The 23,696-nt window shown below is 56.1% G+C and overlaps 6 protein-coding genes across 6 annotated transcripts; 2 read left to right on the plus strand and 4 right to left on the minus strand.

Moving 5' to 3' along the window:
* Window positions 1–3,275: 3,275 nt before the first annotated feature.
* On the minus strand, window positions 3,276–4,736 carry LTHEOB_2843 (Prenylated rab acceptor 1; the record flags this gene model as incomplete). Its single annotated transcript, XM_035511700.1, has 1 exon — window positions 3,276–4,736. One exon carries the CDS (start codon window positions 4,734–4,736, stop codon window positions 3,276–3,278), a length of 1,461 nt encoding a protein of 486 aa, XP_035363569.1.
* A 71-nt stretch (window positions 4,737–4,807) lies between these two features.
* Window positions 4,808–5,338, minus strand: LTHEOB_2844 (Prenylated rab acceptor 1; the record flags this gene model as incomplete). Its single annotated transcript, XM_035511701.1, has 1 exon — window positions 4,808–5,338. One exon carries the CDS (start codon window positions 5,336–5,338, stop codon window positions 4,808–4,810), a length of 531 nt encoding a protein of 176 aa, XP_035363570.1.
* Window positions 5,339–5,834: 496 nt separating this feature from the next.
* LTHEOB_2845 (uncharacterized protein) lies at window positions 5,835–7,219 on the plus strand (the record flags this gene model as incomplete). The annotated part of the gene is made up of 3 exons (XM_035511702.1): window positions 5,835–5,907; window positions 5,964–6,892; window positions 6,947–7,219. The coding sequence occupies 3 exons, from the start codon at window positions 5,835–5,837 to the stop codon at window positions 7,217–7,219; spliced, it is 1,275 nt and encodes a 424-aa protein (XP_035363571.1).
* A 901-nt stretch (window positions 7,220–8,120) lies between these two features.
* Window positions 8,121–10,327, minus strand: LTHEOB_2846 (Meiotically up-regulated gene 190 protein; the record flags this gene model as incomplete). The annotated part of the gene is made up of 2 exons (XM_035511703.1): window positions 8,121–9,542; window positions 9,602–10,327. 2 exons carry the CDS (start codon window positions 10,325–10,327, stop codon window positions 8,121–8,123), a joined length of 2,148 nt encoding a protein of 715 aa, XP_035363572.1.
* Window positions 10,328–13,621: 3,294 nt separating this feature from the next.
* Window positions 13,622–15,790, plus strand: LTHEOB_2847 (Cytochrome p450; the record flags this gene model as incomplete). Its single annotated transcript, XM_035511704.1, has 4 exons — window positions 13,622–13,745; window positions 13,798–14,055; window positions 14,103–14,886; window positions 14,956–15,790. 4 exons carry the CDS (start codon window positions 13,622–13,624, stop codon window positions 15,788–15,790), a joined length of 2,001 nt encoding a protein of 666 aa, XP_035363573.1.
* Window positions 15,791–18,172: 2,382 nt separating this feature from the next.
* Window positions 18,173–20,133, minus strand: LTHEOB_2848 (MFS lactose permease; the record flags this gene model as incomplete). The annotated part of the gene is made up of 5 exons (XM_035511705.1): window positions 18,173–18,457; window positions 18,523–18,993; window positions 19,049–19,231; window positions 19,284–19,901; window positions 19,957–20,133. The coding sequence occupies 5 exons, from the start codon at window positions 20,131–20,133 to the stop codon at window positions 18,173–18,175; spliced, it is 1,734 nt and encodes a 577-aa protein (XP_035363574.1).
* Window positions 20,134–23,696: the final 3,563 nt, after the last annotated feature.

Genomic DNA, 23,696 nt, shown 5'->3' on the forward strand with positions numbered 1-23,696 from the left:
ACTTCTCGAAACATAGGGGCGGGGCTACATGGCGTGGTGTTGGGAATGCGACGAATGGAAATGGGAGGGGGCGTTTGATCCGTTTCTACGAGCGTTAAATCTGGCCTTTACCAATATCCCCGCCGTCTACACTTTTCCGTCTAATTTTTACTCCGACGCAAAAAGAAAAAGTTGGGTTTGCACGCGTTCCAGGCATGGCTTCTGAGGTCTTGGTCTCACTGCAGCTTGCTCGCTGCCAGGCTTCATTTTTTGGCATCGTATGACAGATGTATAACAGAATAGTGCTGACCGCAAGAGTCAGGGAGGTTTCTGAGAAGATGGACGTTGCACGGTTGGATATCATGGTCTTTTTCCCTGTTGATTTTATTTGCGTGCTTTTCTCCCAGCTGCATTTCTTTTTCCTTTTTCCATGCCTGGCTATCCACCTTGTTCGATACCTATATTAGTCCTGGGGCGAGATTAACGGATTAGTTGTGAAATTGAATCAATCAACTCAGCGGTCCGGCGGGGATAGACGGCGGAAAGACAGGCCTGTTGCGTAAAGTCTGGATTCGGCAAGCGGTAGACGCCAAGCGGTGCAACTCACAATCCTTTGTTCTACGTCCGTTCCCAAGATTGGTTGCTGAAACGACGCGTTCGTGGGCCAAGTCGACGCGAGCGTCCCTTCTTTGTGTCCATTGGATGCTCGTGGCCAACAAAGGCTCGATTATCATCAAGTGTAGACTTGACATCTCCGCGCACCGCATCACTACTCTCTCCAACACCACTCGGCGCAAGCGAATTCCCTCCAAAGGCCTGAGAATAGTCCATCGTTCGCTCAACAACAGGCACCGATGCCACGCCTCTTCGGCACGAAGCAGGGCGCCGTCGCCATACCACGATGGTTCTCTGCACTGCCTTCTGCACAACTTTTCTTCGCCATATTGATCCTAGCGCTCACATCATACGCGCTGAGTGCCCACAGCGGAAGCCAAGTATGAGGAACCCACCCGTGCCCAATGCTCTGAAGCCTTGCTCACCCGCTCCAGATCCGCCCCGCTCTGATCCTTACAATCATCACTGCAGCACTCACCATCTTCCCGACCTTTCCTATCACAATTCCACTTCCGACGGCGGCAATTCACCCACTGGTTACATTGATTACCAATTACATCGGAACGCTGCTCTGGCTTGCTTCACTGACGGCGCTTGCGAGCTATCTTCGCATCTTTAGCTATTACAGAAAGGTTGAGAGGATCCCGTGGGCCCCGGGAGCACCGCATATCGCCAGAGCATGGAGGTGCGGCGTTGCAGCCTGTGTGTTCGCCGTCATCGAGCTGTGAGTGTCCTTGCCACGTTTTTCTCGGGTGTACATCTCTGTGACTAGAAGGCTGACACTTAGGCTTTCCGCCAAACGGCTGCATAGCCTCCTGTTCCTCCTGACCCTCAAGATGTTCGGATATTTCTATCACCACCACCGAGCTGGCACGCAACCCCATGCAGGGTTCCTACGCGGCACACTTCCCGCCCCCAAAACGGAGTCACTTCCTCTTGAAAGCACCTCTGTCGCCGCCGCAGCAGCAGGAGGAGGAGGAGGAGGGTTCAATCGGTTCCAACCGGCGCCTGTACCAGCCCACCAGCATCAACTCCATCACTCACCACCCGTTTCTCCGCTACAACCCACCGCCTCGGCTCCCTTCGCCAGCAATCTCGCGGACCACAACGGCAACGACAACATCCCTTCCATCACACACACGGCGGCCACCCCCACGACCGCCACGCATCCCCACCAGCCAGTCATCAGCAACGCTTTCGCCGCGGTGTCGCCATCGTCGCAGGGGCACGCGAATCCAATGATCCCAGATCCGAGGGCGAGGGCTGTGGATGCCAGAGTGATTGGCCGACCACCATATCCGGTGGATGAGGATGAGGAAATGGGGGCAGTTGGCCCGGGTCATCATCGGCGTGATAACAGTGGCGGTGGAGATGGCGGTGTTGCTGCTGATACTACTACAGCGGGAATGGTGCCGCTGGTTTTGACACCGGGGGTGAGTGAGCGGTGAATTTTATTTTGGCGTCTACGCTTGTCAGGCGTGGAAAACTATAAGGGATTTCGGAGGGTAGTGCTTGGAAGCGGGATAATTTGTGGTTTGTCTATCGATGATTTAGGGACTACTTCTGCAATTAATGCTTGCATCTCAAGCGCCATTATCCATTCTGATGCCCCAAGAATATGTCATATTCTATTTCGTTTTTCATGGTAACCCGGGGGCGCTCCCGACGCACAAGATGGGCTTCAAGAGAAATCTACCTCGATGCATTAAGATATAGTTCCTAGAAGAAAATTATTATATTATTTATGGTTGATACTGGTAAAAGGGGTGTAAATCTGGGGTATTACTCAACCTGGTTACCCCAAGTAAGAGAGATAGACGTATAGCAACTAAAGGTCGCCCTAGATTACCTTGTAGGCTCGTATTAAGTCGGACACAAATTTATAGGAAATAGAACTACTAAAGCTAGGCCAGTGCACTCCATGCTCCATGGCTTTCTAGCAGCCATAGGAGTTCCATTGATTTTCGAGATTGCATAAAAATCGTGTCACTTGCCGCAATCATTGGTGGGCACTCGTTTGCATTCATAAACCGCACTCAAACATGCCGGTAAGCCTACATTTCATACCTCTGCAGCATCGATGCAACACGTATGTACATTCGATAATGTCAAACGGTGCTGAGGAATGCTATGGCTACGAAGAGAGGGCGCTTCATTTTATTCAATGGAATGTCTTGTAAATAGTTCGATATGCACTTGCATTCCGTTTCAAGCAGCGCAGGACGAACAAAAACACATATTTGACCAATTACGCTCACTCCTCAGCTGACCTGTTGCAATTCGTCTGCCACAGGCCGTGGAAACCCATGGCTCTGCGGGTTCGTAAGAAGCATCATCTCTAAGTAGGAGCGGCTCTTCGTGTGATGTATTCCGAGAGGAAGAACAGGGAGCAAGTGATCCCAAATCGGTCACGATTTCTAATCTCAGATACATGTCCGGTGACCTTCATTTGGAGGTTCGCAGTACAAGCCGGCGGCCCAGTGCCTGTAGATTAATGGCATTCAGTCTATACAATGTCACGCAAACATCTGAAAGGAAATTCGTGTGCCCAATAAAGCCATGAAACCGATCCGATCGTCCAGAAAGCTGACCTTTGCGCCTTCCACCGCTTGCCAATAGTGTTGCAAAAGGAGGGGACATTATGAGTTGGAAATAAAACACTTGGATGTTGAAGGGGAGAGTCATCTTCTTTTTCCTTTTCGCTTTCTTCCGCTGCCGTTGCCGCTCCCGCTGCCACTCCGACCAGTTGCATTTGCTTCACGCTCGAGTTCCTTGGCTCGGCCCCCCACGCCTATTCGAGGCCCAAGGTTCGCGTCATGGATCCTGACGCCTTGGTGGACACCGTCGCTCTCTCCGCTGCTTCCACTTGCACTCGGTGGGTCATATTCGACTTCGACTTCGAGGGGCCTGTTTCGCTGGCCGCCTCGGGCTTTGTAACCCAGAGTAGGATCGGAGATGCTGGCGTGACCCAGCCCCGCGAGATCGTTCAAGCGTGAGCTGCTTGCCGCAGAGACGGCTCCCGGGGGGACGGGTACGCGGCGCGGAACCGCGGTGTACGCGACACCTTCTCCGGCTGGCGGCAAGGCAACAGAAGAGCCAAACACGGCGCGACGCTGGCTGCTTGGGCTTGAAGATGCGCTGCTGCGCGCGTACAGCCCGGGCGGAGGGCCGCCCGTCTGGTACATGAAAGGATCAGCGTCGGATGGCCTCCCGCGCTCGCGCTCAAACCCATAGGTCGGATACGGCGGCGGCGGCGGATAGCCTGGCGCACTCGAGCCTGAGCGCGAGCGGTTGGCGCGACGGGCGAGGTACTCTGCTTCCTCGGCGGGAGTGAGTCCGATCGAGTCCCGGCTGCTGGGTCTTGCGTAGTCGCGAGTGGCAGGATCGTAGAAAGGGTCTGCCCATTCCCGCCCGATGGCGGTGGCATGGTAGGCTCCGCTAGCACTGCGAGAACCGGGGTGAGGAGTCGGATGGGACGCATAGCCCAGTGGAGCGGCACCCGCACCGGGAATGCGCAAGCCTGGTGGTGCAGCAGACGAGGCTTCAGACTCATGAGCGGAGCTGTTGCGACGATTGCTGTCCGACTTTCCCGAGCGGGGTCGCGACGAGCGTGGCGAGGAGGAGAAGAGCGAAGGCCTCGAGCTGGACTTCTTCGAGCGGGTGCTGCTGTTGTTGTTGCTGCTGCTGCTTGGGCGGCCCTTGGAGGAGGGCCGTGCGGAAGCGAGGTCCGGCGGCTTGGGAGATTGCTGGATGTGCGGACGCGCAAGCGCCTCGAGCTCCTCGTGCGAGAGGTTGACGTTGGGTTGGCCGCGCGAGCGGGCGATGCGTATGCGGTCGAGAGCGCGTTGGACGAGGAGCTCTTCCTCGTCTGGATTAAGGCGGACACCATAGTAGTCGTCTTCAAAGGCCGGCCTATAAACTGCATTATCGTAATCAATTCCTCCCCTTGCATTCCATCTTGGATCAATGCCGTCGTAGTACAATGCATCACTGGAAGCGGCTCTTCCTGGTCCCCCCTTCTGCACCATCGGATCGAGAAACACGCCCCCTTGGCCACGTAAACCGCCGGCCGAAAACTCGTCTTCATCGCTGTCACCCAGCTCCTGCAACCTGGCTCCATACGGTATCCCATTCCTCCCCATGCGGGGTCCCCCTGCCCCTGGTGGTCTTCCCCAAGGGGGCACACTAGCGTATGGAGTTCGCGGCCGACCACCTAGACCGCCTCCTCGGAAAAAGCTGACTCAATGGGCTTGTCCATGAACGACGCGTGGCCGAGAATGGTCACGGCCGAGGCGCCGATGAGCCACAGCGCCGTGTAGATGGGCGAGGCCCACAGGCCCAGCGGGACGGCGACGCAGAAAAGGCCCGTGTAGAGCTGGCTGGAGGTGGCGCGGGCGAAGCCGACGTCCAGGTCCGCGCCCTGCAGCTTGCCGATGCCGTACATGCCGCCGATGACGAGCAGGATGACGAACAGCAGCGTCAGGTTGGTGAGCAGCGAGTAGAAGGCCAGCATGACGAACAGCACGAGGTAGTTGGAGCTGAAGTAGGCCAGGTTGTAGTTCATGCGCGACTGGACCTCGCCGAAGTTCTGGGGCTTGCTCAGGCGCTTGATGTCAAAGAACTCGCTGACGGGGCGCAGGTTGGCGAAGCGCGAGGACAGCGACGTGTTGCGCATGCCCTCGAAGCGCGAGCCGAGCTGCAGGCGCGACGTGAGGGCGTCGATGGGGATGTTGATGCGGGCCATTGTGGCGGATGGGCGTCGGAGGTGCTGCAAAGGGCCTGTGTGAGCTCGACGTTGTTTCTGGCGATTGCCGGGCGCGACGTACCTGAACGGGGCCAGAGGGCGGCGGCGCGTGGAGGCGAGGCGGATCGTGGTGGTGAAGGTGTTGAGGGCAGCGCGGACTCGTTGGCGGAAGGGAGACGTGTGCGATTGCCCGCCTGCGCCTCGCTCAGCCACACGCACGGCGGCGAGCCCCCTGAAGATCAACCGGCCGAAGGCTACGCTGCGGCAGCACGGACGCCGCCAGTTAACACGTAGAGAGAGGACTCTGCAGAGCGTTATCCTGCGCGCCCCGCGGGCTTTTATCCTCGCCCACCCTCTGCCGCCGTCGCGCCCCGGGCAGCTGTGCGCCGCTGATTGGTACACGTTAACGCTCGATCGCGCCTGCATATCCTCAGCTCTGGCTCCACCGCACTCGCCGCTCCCGCATCCCCCAGCCCGCCCCGTCTGACCCGTCGCCATGAGGCTCGCCGCGCTGGCAGCATTGCTGCTGTGCGTCTTCGTTTCGTCCGTGGCCGCCTGGTCCAAGGAAGGTGCGTGCATTGTGCACAAGCCCGCCCCGCCCCTCACTTGCAATTGACCTTTCCAGACCACGAGATCTTCCGCCTCCGCGACGAGGTCGTCGCCAGCGAGGGCCCCGATGCCACCTTCTACTCCTTCATCGGCGTCGCCCCTGCCGCGTCGCAGGACGAGATCAACAAGGCGTATCGCAAGAAGTCCCGCCAGATCCATCCCGACAAGGCCCGCCAGGCCTACCTCTCGACCTACGCGAAGCCCACCAAGAAAGACAAGAAGAAGGCCGGCGTGACGGTGCGCAAGCAGCCGTCGGCCAAGGAGCTGCGCCAATTCGACAAGGAGGCGTCCGCACGCTTCGCCCGTCTCGGTGTCGTCGCCAACATCCTGCGTGGCCCCGAGCGGGAGCGCTACGACCACTTCCTGAAGAATGGCTTCCCTGCCTGGCGCGGGACCGGCTACTACTACTCGCGCTACCGTCCGGGCCTCGGCTCCGTCCTCGTGGGTCTTTTCGTCATGATGGGAGGCGCCGCTCACTACGGCGCCCTGTACCTCGGCTGGAAGCGCCAGCGCGACTTCGTCGACCGCTACATCCGGCACGCGAGGCGTGCTGCCTGGGGCGACGAGCTGGGAATCCAGGGCATTCCCGGAGGTCTCGGTGGAGACAGTGGCACTTCCACGCCCGTCGAGCAGCCTGCGCCGCAGGAACAGCAGTACGTGGATGAGAATGGCCAGCCCGTCACGTTGAACCGCCGCCAGAAGCGCATGCAGGAAAAGGAAGCCCGCAAGGAAGGGAAGGGCCCCAAGAACGCCAAAGCCGCCAAGAAGGCTCGTAATTCTGGCGTCAGCACCCCCGTCGAGGCCGAGCTTACCAGTGGCGGGCCGCGAGGTCCGAAGAAGCGTGTCCAAGCCGAAAACGGTAAAATTCTCATCGTGGACAGTGCTGGCAATGTCTTCCTGGAGGAAGAGACTGAGGATGGCGATGTTCACGAATTTTTGCTCGACGTAAGTTTGCTTCGCTGGCCCTGCGCCGCGACCCATGCTAATTGCCTTGTGTAGGTCGACGAGATTCCGAAGCCCACTTTCCTCGACACCGCCGTTGTGCGTCTCCCCGTTTGGTTCTACAAGAAATCTGTCGGCCGTCTCTTTGGGAAGTCTTCTTCAGATGTTGCCGTAGACGCTGCCGCCGAGGACTTGGAGATTGAAATTGACGAGAATGGTGCATCGAATGGTGACGCCGACGCAAAGGGGGCCAACGACGCTCTGAAGAGCGCTACGGCAATCAATGCCAATGCGGAGACCAGGAAGAGGAAAGTCCGCAGGGCTAAATAAATTGGGGTTTATCATGAAGATGGAAGTTGAGGATATGAAAAGGGGTTATACTGCGTGGTTCGCGTGGAGGTTGCATTGAAGGCGCATAGAAGGCACAAAAGCTATCTTACATTACCATTCGTACGCAAATACAACAGCCATGGAGAAACATGCTCATTAGGCTTCTCCCAGCACAAGGTGACTTTAGAACGAGGTTGGTAGTGGTCCAGCTTGATAACACGTGCGCGTCTTGTGACAATAGCTCTGGTAATGCTAAAGTATGTCGGTAAAAAGAGACGGTTCCTCCAGACTTGATTTCCCCATCTCGAGAATTTAACTTACACCCCGACAGAAAAAAAGAAGATATCTCTCTTGGCTCTTCACTCCTAAATAACAGAAATCTTAAGAGTTATTAAAGGTACTACTATCGTAAAAAGCAAGTTTATGAATACTAAATTACCATCACCTACGCAATTACCACCACCCCCCGCTTGGTTACGATTAGCTGTTACGAATAATTACTTAAGAATATAGGAGTTTGCTTATAGTAAAAGCATAAATATGCTAATATAAATGCTAGAGCGCGTTTATCAAAGTTCACTACTTTTATCTCTTTCGTGGGCGCGGTCCTCCGGCACGTCCTTCTACATTTTCTTTAGGTCTAGTGCTTGCCCAATATTGATCTTAGTAGAGCATAATCAGCTCTTTAGCCAATAGATAAGCTACGATACAGATTTAGTCAGGTATCGGAGGACGTGCCGGAGGACAGCGCCCACGAAAGAGATAGTTGAGAATGTTTTCTCCCAAGGGCTGCGCCAACGAGGGGCCGCTAAGAAGAATTAATACATGCTAGTGGCTGTTCTAATCATGATACATCCATCGTATTATGCGTAGAGGATTTGCTGTGCTGAAGCCCCGGTGTTTAGACCTCAGTCTCGATTCCAGGTTCGCGCTCCTGGTGCTTGAACAAAGTCTCGACCCTCTTTTCTCCATGCTCAACCTTGTGCTTCATCCATTGCAGTGTCCTTGGACCTTTCCACTGCATCAAGCCGCGATTCTTTCGGTGTAGGTGCTTCCTATTTTTCTTATACTCCTTGACCGATGCCGCCAGCCCCCTCTTCCCGTTCTTGCTGAGGCTATCTGATCTGCTGCTACCTGCGCTCTCACCACTGCATCGACTCGCAGAGGTTGTGGGCGTGACATCACCATCTACGGCCTTGCCGTAGCCGCTTTCGTCGTCGCTGTCGTCGCTGCTTGAAGAACTGCTGCTGCTTGAGCTTCCACCATCGCCAATGTCAAAATCCATCTCGTCGTTGTCATGTGCCGTGTCCAACACCTCCATGACCTGCGCAATGTTGGGGTCTTTGGAAGCTAGTGGGACATGATAGCCGGACAAACCACTCCAGAACGTGACGCGAAGGGCCACTGTACCGACCTTTGTGGCCCCTCGTATCTCGTCTGCGCAGCACGTTAACGCATGCTTCATGTCACCACCTTTCCAGATGGGGACAGTAATGGTTTGCTCCTCATTGTCCGGTATTCCCTTGAGCCAAAAGACGCCGTAAGCCTGCAGACCATCCAGCACAGACTTCGGCTTCTTGAATTCAACAATGACGGGGCTGGCATAGCGCTTGCGAACCGCGAGCTTGAGTGGCTTGGTGCGCCTGCTCGTCCACACACCACCGGGGCGTTGCGGTTGGGTTTCACCGGTACTTGAGGTGGAATAGTACATTTTGCCTCGCCCAAGGTTCGTCCTGACCTTCAAGCGTAGATTCTTGAAATCCGGGGGAAGGTTTGTCGATTCCGTCCTCGGCACGACTTCCAGCGTACCGTAGTCCCAGCCAAGCATACTGGGTGGCGCTTGCAGATAGACTGAGCGGAAGACCATGGAAATACGAACGCGCCCGTACCCAACGCCGCCGGACAACGGGAAGAAGGCATTGACCTGGGATCGATTCGCCAAGACCCTACTCAGCGGCAAATACACCATCCCGAGGAGTGCGTCATCTTCGTGGACTCGGGAGTCCCGCACTGAAATGTGGATGTCGGTATTTCTCCAGTCACGGATGAAGCGCTCACAGCCGGCGTTGAAAAAGGGCTGTGAGTTTTTGGGCTTCGTCCTCGTCCGAAAGACCTTCCCATGATTGATGATGATGGTGCAGTACGAACTCGGTAGGTCATCCCCCTCTTGCTCTTCGTCGCTATCTGCCTCGTGTTTGCTAGCTTTGTTCTTATTGATGGGCTCGAGTTCGAGTCCTGTGATCTGATGGATGGTGATCGAGAGGATTCCGCTCGGGTATTCTTGCGTTGGAGGTGAAGATATGAGCAGTTGGTCTTGCCTCTCCTGAAGCTGCTGTTAGCGTGAGGACTACCGGGCGCCGGGGGGCACCAGCAGCGACGTACCTTGAAGTCCTGCGCCTTCTGTTGCTTGAGTTCAGTGGACTCGTCCTTCTTCGATTCGCGAAGTTTCCGTTCGCTTTCCTCATCAACAATCTTCTTCAACTGGTCCACAGAACGGATCTCAGGGTCTGCCTCCTGCTGGGCCAGCTGCGAGTCGAGCACACGGACTTTTGGAAAGTATCCAACACTCCACTCCAAGCGCCCCGGCATGGTTTCGCCAGCAGTGAGAGCTTTGAAGCCGTCTACTCTGTCCATCATCTTGCCACGACTTTCAGACGACCGCATTAGCTGCTTGATGTCCAGTTCGATCCTTCCCAGGTCATCGTCGGCGGTCGTGCGGTCAGAGTCCCACAGCTGGACACGCAGGCGTTCTTCAACGTTCAACTCATCCGCGGTCACAAGCACGTAGGCCGTTTCGTCCCAAGCTGGCTCCATTTCCGACTGGATGATCCTCGTTGACCACAATGGCTTGCTGAACTTGGCCCAGCCCACCGAGACATAGCCGTCAGTCGAACCTTTCTTCCACAGGAACCCAGCGTCGCCTTCCTTGAAGTCAAAAGCGCGGATGATCCGGACCACAATGACTCCACGAGCAGCTGTGTCCTTTTTGAAGTCGTCGCCCATAAGCATGTCCTTCAAGTCGAGCGTGAGGGACTTGGGTGCGACGTATTCGGCCATTGCAGCGTCTATGGAGCTCTGGACGAAGTTGGATATCAGAGGCAGGTCCATGATGTTGAGCCCGCGCTGCGTCAACGGTATACAAGAGACCGCAACTTTCGGCTGACCCAGGAATGTCATCGTACAGAGACTGAAGAAGGGCGGATCCGGGCAAAGCTGAAGTCTCAAGCGCAGAGTGCCGACGAGTCCGTGCAACTCAACCCAGACAGCTGTTCCGCCAGGATCAGCGTGGGCTTGGAGAGGGGGGGGGGGGGGGGGGAAGAGATGGGGGGATAAGAAGGCGGTAGAAGCCGTCACATCCGCATGCCCACGCGCGTGCGCATCGGGGAATTCCCAACAGGGTAGGTAACATACTCGCGTGCAACACCCGGCCCCCGCATTACGAAAAAGCCGAAAACGAAAGAAAAGATGGACGGGATAACTCTAAAGCACAACCTTATTACGACCCTTTGGAAGATGGGAACCAGAGGGTTGGGACCGACGACGACCACGGCGCGGTGCGGCGTGGCTATGCTCACTCTCACGAGATTGTGATGTAATCACCACCGTGGGCTTTTAGTCAGCGATGCCCTGACGATCGCCAAATAGAGTGAGACACGGGGGCCAAAATAGAAAATGCGTCAGCGATTGCCGCTCGGGGTTTATCTTTGGCAAATGCTGACGGACGGGTCGGTATAGCCGAGCCCGTGACTTTCCTGGATCGAGGGGGTGGAAAAAAAAAGGAAAGCGGCCGGGCAATCCGGGGGCTCTAGACTTGTCGGAGGCTATGCAGGTTTTTTCGGTTTCGCACATCTTGCATTGCAGTAGTAGGCGCCCGGGTCATCATGATAACGGTAGTAGTGGAAATATCCCTTTCTTTCGGTGCGCAGGCTATCGATCAACCGACCGCTTCCGAGCCGCCCAACGATAGGAGAGCCTGAACGCTGGTACGAGGGATCATTTGAGGCTTTCTTGAGTTTTCCGGCCTCCAATCAAGTGATTTTCCGCTGGCATGCACGTCGTACGAAGGGTGCGTGAATCGAGACCAGATGCCGAGAGGGAAGTTTGCGGGGCAGCGAGAGCGACCAAGAAAGCGGGAGAAACTTATTGAGCGCGCGACTGTGCCAATGCTGGGCTTTATCATTTCCCGCGACCGCGGAGAGTTGGCGCCAAGCATCACAATGAGAATTGACGGGGGCATGCTCAGGATCGGCCAAGCTTTTTGCGGATTCCTTGCAGATTTAGGTTCCGTCGTCGATCCGCTGGCGCTTCTAGAGCCCAGCGGCATACTCCGGCTGCAATTGCGTATTTGCGCTATTGCGTAGTTGCGGAGAACGAGTACCAAAAGGTAGAATGCAGCGCCTAGTGAGCAGTGACATTTGCAAGCAACAGAATCCTGAGTTGAGCTCTCACCTAACCTCCAGACAAGATAAAACGCGTATCGGATCTAGAAGCTGACGTGCCTGACAACTGGCGTGAATCTCACGAGACAACTCTCGGAGCAGCCCCACGTGGTCAGATTGTATCGACTGGAAGAACCTGGCGGTCGGTATTCCCCCGTTAGGCACCAGGCGGACCACGGTCGAGCTAAAAAAGCGGGCCCAGTCTATTCTTGCGCGGATCTGATGCAAGGAGGCCCCCCGTCTCAGAGTCAAAGACATGACTGGGTCGGCTCTCCCCGGTTGCACTTTTAACCCAGCGACTGTAAGGTTGTCAAGGGGTCTGGGCTCGAGAAATCACAAGTGGCATGGACGGTCGTCTATGCCAGACGGTTGGCAGGAGGCATATACTTGACTGGTTCGTTAGGCAAGCATGAGTGGTTGACTCAAACTGAGGGGACCCGTAGGATGATAGCCTTGGCCTTGATACGTGTATCCGGACGTTGGCCACCCAACCAGCCACACCTGCTAGATGGCGGAATGGCGGGAAGCCCTAATCGCTCGAGGCTTGATTTCAGCCTTGCCGGCTAGAGTACCGGACTGGACACAAAGCTTCGAGTCGGTGGCGTGACGTTTTTGCGCAGGAAGCTAAGCGATAGGGCGGGCGGTTTTTTTCCCCTTGGGGACCTAGTGGGCGGGTGTGAGAGGGTTGAGTGGCGGACGGGCAGATGTACGCTCCCGTTTGGTAGCGAAGGTTGGGCTCGGTTAGGTCCCGCGCACCAACACAATGAGAGGAAGCACGAAATTTACCACGGAGCGAACAAGCTCGGCCGAAGTGTATCGTCGGACGTCGCGATGCAGGATCTTCATGCAGTAGAGCGGTGTTCCCATCTCCGATCGTGTGGCGATCAGCAGGCACGAGAGTGGATCGGTTGGAAAGGAGAATTAGAGTGTTGTTGCTTCACTGTTCCATAGCATGAAGCCACGAGGGATTCAGGGACAAGTGAGCCATGTGGAAATTCGCAGGGCGAGCTGGGGGTGTCGAGTTCTCGGGGCGGCGATGACGAAAGAGCGAATGTGGCTATGAATAGGTGCAGCAAACTTCAAAGCCAATCTGAAATAACGGGGAGGCGTCGGCCGAAGATTGGTTGAGAGAGAGGCGAGCGGCGGGAGGGTCGCGGTGGATGGAGTGAGGTTGGCAGCCGGAGTTGGACTGTCGGCTCTCCACACTACGCTAGTCCGACGGGGGCCTAGCGCCACTCGCTAGCGGGCCGGCCGTCGACCGCAGTGTCGCTCCTGCCATGAATTTTCCCACGGCTGAGGCGCCAACTAGGAGCCAAGTATTGGCGGCCGCCTCGTACGCCTCGTTGCGCCCTCGCCGTCAACACCATCAGCCAGCCTTCGACACATGTCTGCCAGCGCTAAACTAGCATGTCGGCACTTCAAATCCAATTGCACATATCGCGGCATGCGACGGCTCCAAGCGCTGACTGTGAAACAACTGTCTGTGTTGTCCCACCATCAGATCGCCGTCTTGCGCGCGCACCCCTGCTCCACCTGCAGATCCTCTCACTCAGCAGAGATAGTCTCCGCCTGTCACCGACGAGCCCGGACTTCGGGTCGTGGGGCGGAGGGCCTGCTCTAAGCTGAAGTCATGCTGGGCCCTGTTCACTCTGTATGCCTTGCTGGCCGTAGCGCTTCCCCGAAAAAGGTGAGACTTTGACGAGACAAATCCATGCCATGCCCCCGAACTGGTCAGAAGAGCGCGCCCGCATCCTCCCAAGCTCTTGGGGTCTCCCGAATGTCCGAACCACCCAAGCGGCTCCCATATTTATTCATGCGCGTCACATGCCGCTTGCCTCCATCGACATATAATCCATTACGCTTCCATCTTTCTTGTGCCGCCTAGTTACACCCCCGACCCTGCCCTTACTGGCCTTTACTTTGTACCATCTTCTGGGCGGAACGCCTACCCTTCCCTTTCAGCATGGCTCTCCTCACCCTGGCTGCTGCTATTGGCGTTGTCGCTCTGGTTGCATTAATTAAAGCTGTCTTTTTCCCTGCGAAACAAAAGATACCCAAGGGCTTGAAGCCCCTTCCCGGTCCCAAAGGTTGGTGCCACCCTTTTAACTGACAAAATCATATAGCTGACAAGGGATACAGGCTACCCCGTCCTCGGCTCCGTCCCCGACGTCCCCGAGCAGAACAGTTATATCAAGTTTTACGAGTGGTCAAAGGAGTACGGCCCGATTTACAACGTGAATCTGGCTGGCAGCAATCATGTCTGGATTTCCACCGACGAGATTGCCCGCGACCTTCTCTCAAAGAAGGCCGCCATCTACTCCGATCGCCCTCACATTCCCGCGCTTCTCCATGACAACCGCACAAGCGCCGAATACCTTCCGCTGATGAGCAAGAACCGTAGGTATTCACTTCTCTCCAATAGGGCACTGGCTAACGTCCCACAGCGCACTGGTCTCGTCAGCGCAAGGTTGCGACATATATCATGCGTGAAGCAAAGCAGAACACCTTCTACCACTACCCCGAGCTTGAGTCGATCCGCCTGCTGAAGGAGCTCATCGACGAGCCGCACAAGTACAACCACGCCCTCGAGTCTTTCATCTCACGCGTTACGTGTAGACTGGCATGGGGCCACGCTGAGGCCAGCGATGAGCTTAAGCAGCGTGCTCGCGAACTGCTGATCTCCGTCTCTCCCACCGGCCACCTCGCCAACAAGCTTCCCTTCCTCATGAGCTTGCCCGACTGGATCTCCCCTGTCAAGGCATGGGAGCGCAAGAGACAGCGGACCGAGCGCAGGTGGTTTGAAATCATGCAGAACCAGGTCAAGAAAGACGTCGCCGAGAAGCGCGCCGCCCCCAGCTGGATGAAGATCCTCCTCGGAACCTGGAACAAGTGGGATTTCTCTTACGAACTCGAGGGTGCTTTCTGCGTAGGTATGCACGGCATCGCCGGTGCCCTCACCATCGCCGCTCCCATGCAGACCTTCTGCCTCGCCATGTGCCACTACCCGCAGTATCTGCCCATCCTACACGAAGAACTGGACCGCGTGTGTGGCGACCGTCTGCCGCGTGCCGAGGACCGTCCCAACCTGCCTGTTCTGCGCGCCTTCATCCGCGAGGTCATGCGCTGGCGCCCCCCGGTCCCCACTGGCATCCCGCACTTCCTGATTCAGGACGACGAGTACAAGGGCTACCACATCCCCGCCGGCAGCGTCATGCACCCTCTCGAGTGGTAAGTTTTCTGGCAGCCCCAGTCCTCAAATTCCCCCCAAAAAAACAACCAGCTAACCACCCAAAACAGGGGCATCGCCCGCGACCCCGAGCTCTTCCCGGACCCGGACACCTTCAACCCCATGCGCTGGCTGGACCCCGAGTCGCCCGTCTACCGCGAGCCGCTGACGGAGCACCCAAGCATCATCAACATCACCCAGTTCGGCTACGGCCGCCGCCTCTGCCAGGGCCAGCAGGTCGCCGACGAGGATCTTCTCATTGGCCTCGGCGCGCTGGCCTGGCTCTTCGACATCAAGAAGAACGGCGCCACCAACGAACCCACCCCCTCGTCCCCCATCGGCAGCGCGTACCTCAACGAAAAGGCCAGCATCTCGTCCGAGGAGCTCAGCACCGGCATCGAGCGCGACCGCAACGACAGCGTCATCGGCTCGCCTTCCGGCGGCGCCCTGCCCGTCAAGCCCGGCGACGCCTCCATCGTCAACACCTCGACCGAGTACGCCGCTGCGGCGGCCGCCCCCGAAACCCACCCCATCCTCACCAGCCCGACCGACACCAAGGCGCCCGGCGCGTGGCCCATCCGCACCGCCGACGCCGAGGCGCACGAGCAGTGGGAGCAGGAGCAGAAGACGGCGGCCGCGGCCGCGGCTGCTGTCGAGGCTGGTAAGAAGGCGGCGAAGAAGGTTGATCCGACGCTCGACTACACGCATTTGCTCATCGCGAAACCCGTGCCGTTCGAGTTCAGCCTGACGGTGCGCGAGGGCATGGACAGGCGGAAACAGCTCGTTGAGGAGCTGTTTCAGCAGAAGCGCGCCGAGGGCGAGTTCCCTGACGGCAAGGATTATTGGAAGACTGAGGATAAGGAGTATGGCTGGGTGGGCGTGGCGAATAGTAATGGGTTGAAATGATTGCTGAGCGTGTTTTTTGATTCTCTTCTTTTTTTTTTCGTCAACGAGCCTTTCTTGTTGAACATTCCCTTGCAACACTGCATCGTTTCCTTTTCTCTCAGGTTCTATTGGCTATTCAGTCTGGTGTAGGATTACGGACAGACTGTCGACACCCCCCAACAGGCACTTTAGACTAGGCTGTTTACGATTGTTATACCATCGTCGAATTCATAATAACCATCCAACTTCACTATTGTTTTTCTCTCGCGCTGCTTAGTGACCCGTTGCACTCCCTTCTCCTTGGTTCCGTGGCGATCACGGCAGGATGGATGTCTCGAGGAGTAATTGATAGTAAGCACAAAGCCGAAGTGTTCAGACTAACCGTTAGAAGCAAAGCGCTTTACCCAAGATGGAATGTCGGAGCACAACCGTCTCGCAGCACCATGCCGAATGCGGAAATTGAGCGCATAAGAGCATCCAAGAAACGCTTCAGAATCCCACGTCAGCTAGAGCATTTGTCAGTCAGGTTTGGCCACGCAGTAGCGTATCCTGACCGAGAAGGTGGGTGAGGGGTTTCCTTAGACCATCGTTCCCAACCCGGTGGGAAGAGAGAAAAAATTTTGTTTCCAGATCGTCAGAGTACCTGTCCATCTCCCGTCTAGTGCTGCAAGGTGTCACCGGGTTCGTCCAGTCGGACAAGCACATGCTCCAAGAGAAAACAAGCATACTGTTACGCCACCTGAAAACCCTGACCCTCGGACTCAGTGGCCGCTCTCCCGCCACTCTAGTATCAGGGTGGGAATAAAAAAAAAATAAACGCTAGCCACGGCCAACTTACCCAGCAACCAACGCCGCCATCCCCATCATTCTCGCGTCGCCACCCGCTAACTCCGCCAAAGCATTCCCACTGAGAACGCGTAACACCCTAGGCAGAAGTCATCCTAACGTCGCGCAAGCAGTCCTGGTACCGAGTACGAACCAGGCTGAATCAAGACAGCAGAGGTCTCACCTTATTTTGCCTGCCTGCCCTCTGTTACTTCCTGCGTAACCAACTGACGTCTCACACACACCCTATCTCTCTTATCAATTACACCTAGCCGGTTTATCCTTTGGGAATGGAAGGATTGTTGGTGTGTCGCATTGCATACCGGGTGTCAGCAATCCCAAGTCCAACAAATATGCACGTCGAGGGTACAGTACCATGGACCGAACCGCACACACCATACCAACGCATACATACATTACAGTACACACGCATACACACACACACGGCTGCGTGCCGCGCCCGCGCAGTAGCCGCCCGCGCGCCGCAATGCAGGGCTCTCGGCCGGCCGGATCCCTACATTTTACATTACCCATCCATGCAGTATGCAGCTCGAAGCCTCTATTTCCAAGGAATTGGGGTAATAATCAGCAGGGACGCAGCGCCACGTTTCCAACGGGCAGCTGCAGCAGTTGGGCGCAGTAGGTAGGTAGTACATTACGCAATCTAAGTCTTTACAGGATTTCCCTGGGGGCGACAGATGAATAAGGAAAAAAGAAATGGCGCAGGTCTGGAAGTGTCTGTTCGTACGACCGGAGATCAGGGCAGTGCAGAGATAGAGAGAAGTTCAGCTCGTGGTTCGCTTTTTTTTTTTTTGCCGCAGGCTGAAATGACACATACGCGCTGATGCAGCACGGCTCTTCGGCAAAAGACTGGGATGCCGGGTGCTCTAGATGGAGGATTGGTAGTTCAACCCGCTCAACAGAGAGGACGAGCGGTGGAAAACTGGTGGCCGCGTGTGGGAATGGTCTACTTGCACAGTACTTTTACCAGCACAGATTACAAGTCGAGCGATATCTCTCATTCGTACCTCTACTTCATCTCCTCCTCTCCCTACATGCGCATAAACTAAAGATATTAACCTCCCTCCTACCCTGTTTCCTATTTCCTTGATATGGGGGTATCCAACCATCCGAGATCCCCGGGGGTATAGAGTATTTGCGTCGTAAGTAAAATAATTCATCGTCATCGTGATTCCCCTCCAGTAGATGCCGGCAGCCGTGGAGCTCGTCGTCCATCGTGCATGTTTTCGTTTGAAACCCCAAACCCCAAATCTTTTCCGGAGAAGACGCCAAAGCCCAAAACTCCCAATCTCAAACCGAAATGGTATAACAAAACAACAAATGATGAAGATATGGTGTAGAGTTCTTTAGGGGGTATTCCGTGCCAGCCAGAAGAGAACGCCTGTGAGCCATCAAAAACGCCATTCCGCACTAACCTTCGTCCAGCGATGCCTAAAAGCGTAGGTATCAAAAGAGCAACAGAAATCATCTGCAAAAAAAAAAAAGAACAAAAGAAACGTCGAGGGAACGTAGTCCTTACCTCACACCACTCTCACCTCTTCTCTCATGATGGTGAGTCTACTCCCAACTCCACCTGACCTCCTTATTCTCCTTTGCAGCCATCCGATCATCTTCTTCCACGACCTCCACCCCCCTTCCCTCCCTGACCACGACGACCGTGGTCCCCAAACTCGTCTTGACGGGACGAGCGGATTTGAAGATTTCGCTAAGTTCTTCAAGGGTGCGGCGCTTGGTCTCGACGTAGGTGAAGTAAATGATGATGAGCTGCAGGCTGTCCCATGCGATGAAGAGGAAGTAGTACTTCCAAGCGAGGTGCGTGAAGGCGATGCCAGTGACGAAGGTCTGTCATGTGTCAGTTTCTATCAAGGAAGGACAAAGGACGGCGTGGTAAGGCAGGCGCAACTCACGTTGTAGAAGTTAGCCACATTGACGAAGAAATTGTACGTGGCCATTCCCTTCGCCCTGCTCTCATACCGCAGACACTCGACCGGGTACAGTGCCTGCAGCGGCGTGAAGCCTGCCGAGTACACGAAGCCGAAAATGAACACCACGGCAATGACGCCCCTGGATCGCGCTTGGGAGATGGCAATGGGCGTGCCGCTGTCGTCAGTGACGGGGAGGCCGGTCTCTGGATCGGTGAGGATATTGGTCGCGTTGAGGGCGGTGACGGCGACGAAGATGAGGGCGATGACGAAGGTCGAGGTCATGAGTTGCTTGCGCCGGCCCCATTTGTCGGTGAAGGCAGCGCCGATCAGGGCGCCTGTGAGTGAAACGAGGGTCTGGAAGCCGTTGAGGAGCAGCCGCGTGTGGTTGTTGGTTATGCCGGCCCCTTGGAGGACGGCGGGATAGTAGTAGGAAATGGGACCGTTGCCAACCCACTGGAACACGGATCAGTCAGCTAGGTGGGGGAATGCTTGGGAAAAGGGCACGAACTTGACTAAAGAAGGCAAAGGTAACAACGATGAAGGTGCGGTAGCGGGTTTCGCGGGTGTTGAAGAGCTCGCGGTAGTCCCACCAACGCTTGTCAGCACCGGTAATGGAAATGTCCTCGACCATCTCCTTGTACTCGAGTTGGACAATTGCAGAGTCTCTGTTTCCCTCTCCATGATACTTGGCCTGCGCCAATGTCAGTCTCTCTGCTCTGATGCACGAACTATGCACTACGTACCATGACGTTCAAAGCCTCCTCGTGCCTGTCATTGGCGATCAACCACCGAGGAGTCTCGGGTAGCCAGGGTGCGCCGAGGAGGACGATTCCGGCAAAGATCAACTGCAACCACGTGGGGATGCGCCAAGCGCGGGTGCCGTCCAACATACTGGTAGCATACGGGACGAAAGTGCCGGGAATAGCACCCACGTACCAAAACGTGTTGAACAGGCCGGTTAGTATGCCTCTGTAGGCTGGGTGTGCCATCTCACTGGCGTAAGCGGGGCCGGCTGTGGCGCAAATGGAGACTCCGAAGCCAAGGGTAAAACGGCCGCCCATGAAGGCACCCAAGCTGGTCGATGTTGCTTGCACGCATGTTCCCAGGACTATGATTGCGGCTCCGAAAAACATGCCCCATCTGCGGCCGCGCCAGTCGGCGGCGGGCCCGGCGGCGAAGCTCCCTACGAGGTTGCCGATCTGGTAGATGGCATATGCTAGACTGGTAGTTGGCGTACCGTTGACGGGATCGAAACCAAAGTATTCGCGATACTGGGGGTACGAGTTGATGGAGGACATGAGGGTGCCATCGTAGCCGTTGATCACACTGTTGACCGTCGCAATGAGGAGACAGAGGTAGAGCTGCGCGGATGGTGAGAAGGTCACCCAAAGATAGATATCGTGTCTGGGATCATACGAGGAACATGCGCTTCGTCCACGGAAAGACTTTCGCCTGGGCTTCGGCAGAGGCGAAGGCGACATTGGCGACGGCAACGGTTTGCAGCTCATCCTCTTTGTCGTGCCAGCAGTAGGCCTCCTGTGACACAGCAGTTCCCCAGCCGTAGTCCTGCGCCGAATCCCGAGGGTGAGCCATGGTGTTGGGTTATGTTGGCAGCAGAAGCGTTTGGGAAGTCGAGCAATAAGTTGACATGGACTCGAAAAAGAAAGGAATGCTATCAAGATCAGACAGCAGGTGGTGGTGCGCGCGGGCGTTGGCGGTGGGCCGGGGCAGATATAATATTGGAGCGTCAGCTGCATAGAGTTGAGGTCTAGGCGGCAGCTAGAGGCGCCTTCCCGCAGACCCTGCTCGCGATCCCATTTGCATGTGTGACCTGATGGCGGAGGGAAGCTGGCGGCGCATGCGGCGCATCTTGCCTAGGGCGACAGGGGTGCTCCGGGCTTGCGGAGATGGACACGGAGGCTCGTGTAGGGACATGGCTTGGATCACCCGGCCCAGGTCCCGGGTTTCGCGAGCGTTTCTGCTCAATCAATGCGCCGGCTGCTTGCGCAATGCCGGCCCGTGTGCTGCGAATGGCGAAGATGGTTCGTGTCGAGTCAAAACCCCGCCGTAGCGACGGCGCAATAGGCAATGCGCAGCACAGTCAGGCGAGCGGTGGTTGGCTCCAGGTTGCACGGAAAACGAGGGATTGAGGCACGGAGCGAGAGGAATTGAGCCGGCGCGGCGGGTCGTTCGCTGAGGAAGCGGCGAGGGCGGAGGTGGAGAGAGGCAGGCGCAATTCAGCCGGTCCCCGCCTCCACGACCGACCCCAGTCTCGCACACATCCCCAATCCAGCCGCGCTGCCGCCTTGCCGCCTTGCCGAGGCCGGGACTTGTTCCAGTCCGCCTTGGGACTCCCCGATTTTCCCAGGAAACACGGCCCGTCAGCTTCAACTTTCCGTCTCACGAGACCGCCCTCGAATTCTCCATGACCGAAGGCCGCCCTCGACTCCGGCCTCGATACTGCTCTAAGCGCGCTCACCGCTGACCTCCCCAGCAGCCAGCTGTCAGCCAACGGTTCCCTACCACCGTCATTCCAGGCTCGCCTGTCTCCCCCGAGCTGTTGTGCAACACTGTCACAATAAAGTTGCAACGACGCACCTCGAAGGAGAAGCGCCGCCCAAATTTAGCGCCCCGCGCCCAACGGCGGCTTGAGTCAGTCGGCGGCGCGAAACTCAGTTGCACAGCAGCGTTTCCCAATGCGCAACCACCGCTGAAATCACACCGACACTCCCGCCCCCTCGAATCCGAGCTGCATGCTGCCTGCGTGCTCCACGATCTTTGGTGTTGACTCCTGCTGACTGCGCCTGTTGGCCCAAAAAAATATCCCGGCACCTGCGCCCCATCTGCCGCTGTCGCGTGCGGGACTTGGAAGAATGGCAGAAAACCGCTGGCGTCCGTGCCGCATGCGGCAAGGTGCATCGAGTTTCAGCCATTCATCGAGAAGCCAACAGCCGACGACGGATTACCGATTCAGTGTGGGAGGACCAAGTCTATCGATACCACTTGCATGAGAAACCTCTCGTCAATCGCTCGAATCGTGACTCTAATGGACTCCAACTACCTAGCTGAGATCAGTACCGTTGCGGGTGCGACATGCGTTGAGCTACGCAAGTGACCAGGTAGCTCCATGCAAGCCATCAACATGTTTCAAACCGGCTGTCCCGGCTGAGGCGTCCAGAAACATCCCTAGCCACCACCAACATCCAGGCTTTGTGAGAAGAATGCCATCTAATATCACGGGCCAAGCCACCTATTCCCCACCTATTCGTGCCCCATTGGCTCTCTGCTAACCTTGAGGTTATGCATCTATACATTAAAGCGCCCGGGGTCCAGCTGCATTCAACCCGGCTTCCCAAATTAACTGCACGACTCGCGGCTAATCAGGCCCCATTCTAGACGCATCCCAAGGTTACAGTTTTGTTTCGTCGAATCTTGAACTATGAGATCACCGTCACGCTACTTCGTACAACAGACTTTGTGCCGTTGCGGTAGGCTTGTTGGCCTATCTCTCCACCAATGTCTCATTGTCCTTGGCATGTCTATCTCATGAACATCTCATACCCATTCGCCGTCCTGAGCATGTGGTCTCACAGAATCCACCCCTCGCCCTGTTTAGGAAAGTCCACTAAAACATAAACATTGTCCACATTCAACCGGAATATCAGCTACGCATACGTACAATAACCATTGAGCGGCTCCGCTCCACTTAGCAATCACCACCCACCCTCCTTCACTGCCAATCCTTCCCTCAAGCCATTCTCGCTGCATCTTGACTCTCGTAATCCACACCCGAAGTCTTCTCTCAAAGCATTCCGTGCGATAACAAAAGGGGGCTTCACTCGGAACCGCGTGGTCAGCATAGCCACCACCGATGCTCGTATACGCGCTATCCCAAAATACCAGCCAACAATGCACTTGGATAACCTTTTTTTTATCAAGTGGCCTGGCGACAGGGTGTTTGGATGTTCACGGTGGCAAACATTCCCGTTGCTCGCTAACGGTGCAGTGAGCGAGTGGAGACAGATCAATTCTGCTCATCTACCCGTACCTCTCCCGCCACCTGCACAGTCTTCTAGCTGCCGCTTCCGCCCGGCGCCTTCTCCCCACTCAACTCTGGCCCCACGTATTCAAGCTCCACCGACTCGGATCACCCACTCACCCGCGTTGAATTCTTTTCTCCGGTTAGCCCCTCGCTCTTCAAAACGCCCGACGATATTCCCATCACGATCAGCACCCGATGATAGCGCCGCCTTCCCCGGCCCTCCCGTTCGCTTTCAATTATCGCTTTCTCGGAATGTACGCACTTTTACCGCTGCTGCAGGGGAAGGCAAACCAACCTTGTAGACCAAACCCGAACGCTTACAACCCCACCGCTCTTACTCCGCATACGAGCAGCCAAAGCATCATCCTCGTCGTAGAAAAGGCACTGATGGATGGTCCAGGTGGTGAGAGTTGTTGTTGCTGAATAAATACCGGTTGATTTTTCTCGTCTTTTCCCCAATCTGTTTGAACTTGCAATAGAGGAGGAATGTTGACATCGATACAGTTCCTTCTCTAGAGATTCCTGATGCAGTACTCGCTCCACACTGTTTGCCGCCGAATGTGACGCCCTTGTCTGATGTGTCGTTTTGGTGATTCGCTCGTAAGTCCGAATATACGTACCCTCCTCGGGGTTTAATATTTAGCAACGTTCGTATAGTGTGTGCGGATAGTTTGAAACCAGGCAAATGGATACGAAAGGAGGAGAGCCGGTGCATGCAGAGCGTAGCGGCACGTATGTACTTTACATCTCAACACGCGACACTTGCGTCCTATTTCCCCTTCGGAGAAGAAGTCAATCTATCCTGCAGGCATGCGGAAGCGGGAGACACGAGGCAGTGCAATGCCCGTGCAGCACGCGACATCGCCCACTTTTTAAGCTGAGGCTGCTGCACCTCGACCCGCCAGCCTCTTCTGATGCTCCGGTCTGACGCGAAGTCTGTGAAGCGTTGCAGGATTTGCAAGATTATTCCCGCACTCATTGCTCCGATTGGGAGCTGATACCGTCTACAGCGCTGCTTATTTTGGGTCTGGTTACTCACTCGATTACCAATACCATGCACCTGAGTTGTGCGCTTTCGATCCGTGTGTGATACGTTGACGATAGCACCGTTGAT

The sequence above is a fragment of the Lasiodiplodia theobromae genome, assembly GCF_012971845.1.
Source record: "Lasiodiplodia theobromae strain AM2As chromosome Unknown scaffold_7, whole genome shotgun sequence".
Classification (NCBI taxonomy): domain Eukaryota; kingdom Fungi; phylum Ascomycota; class Dothideomycetes; order Botryosphaeriales; family Botryosphaeriaceae; genus Lasiodiplodia; species Lasiodiplodia theobromae.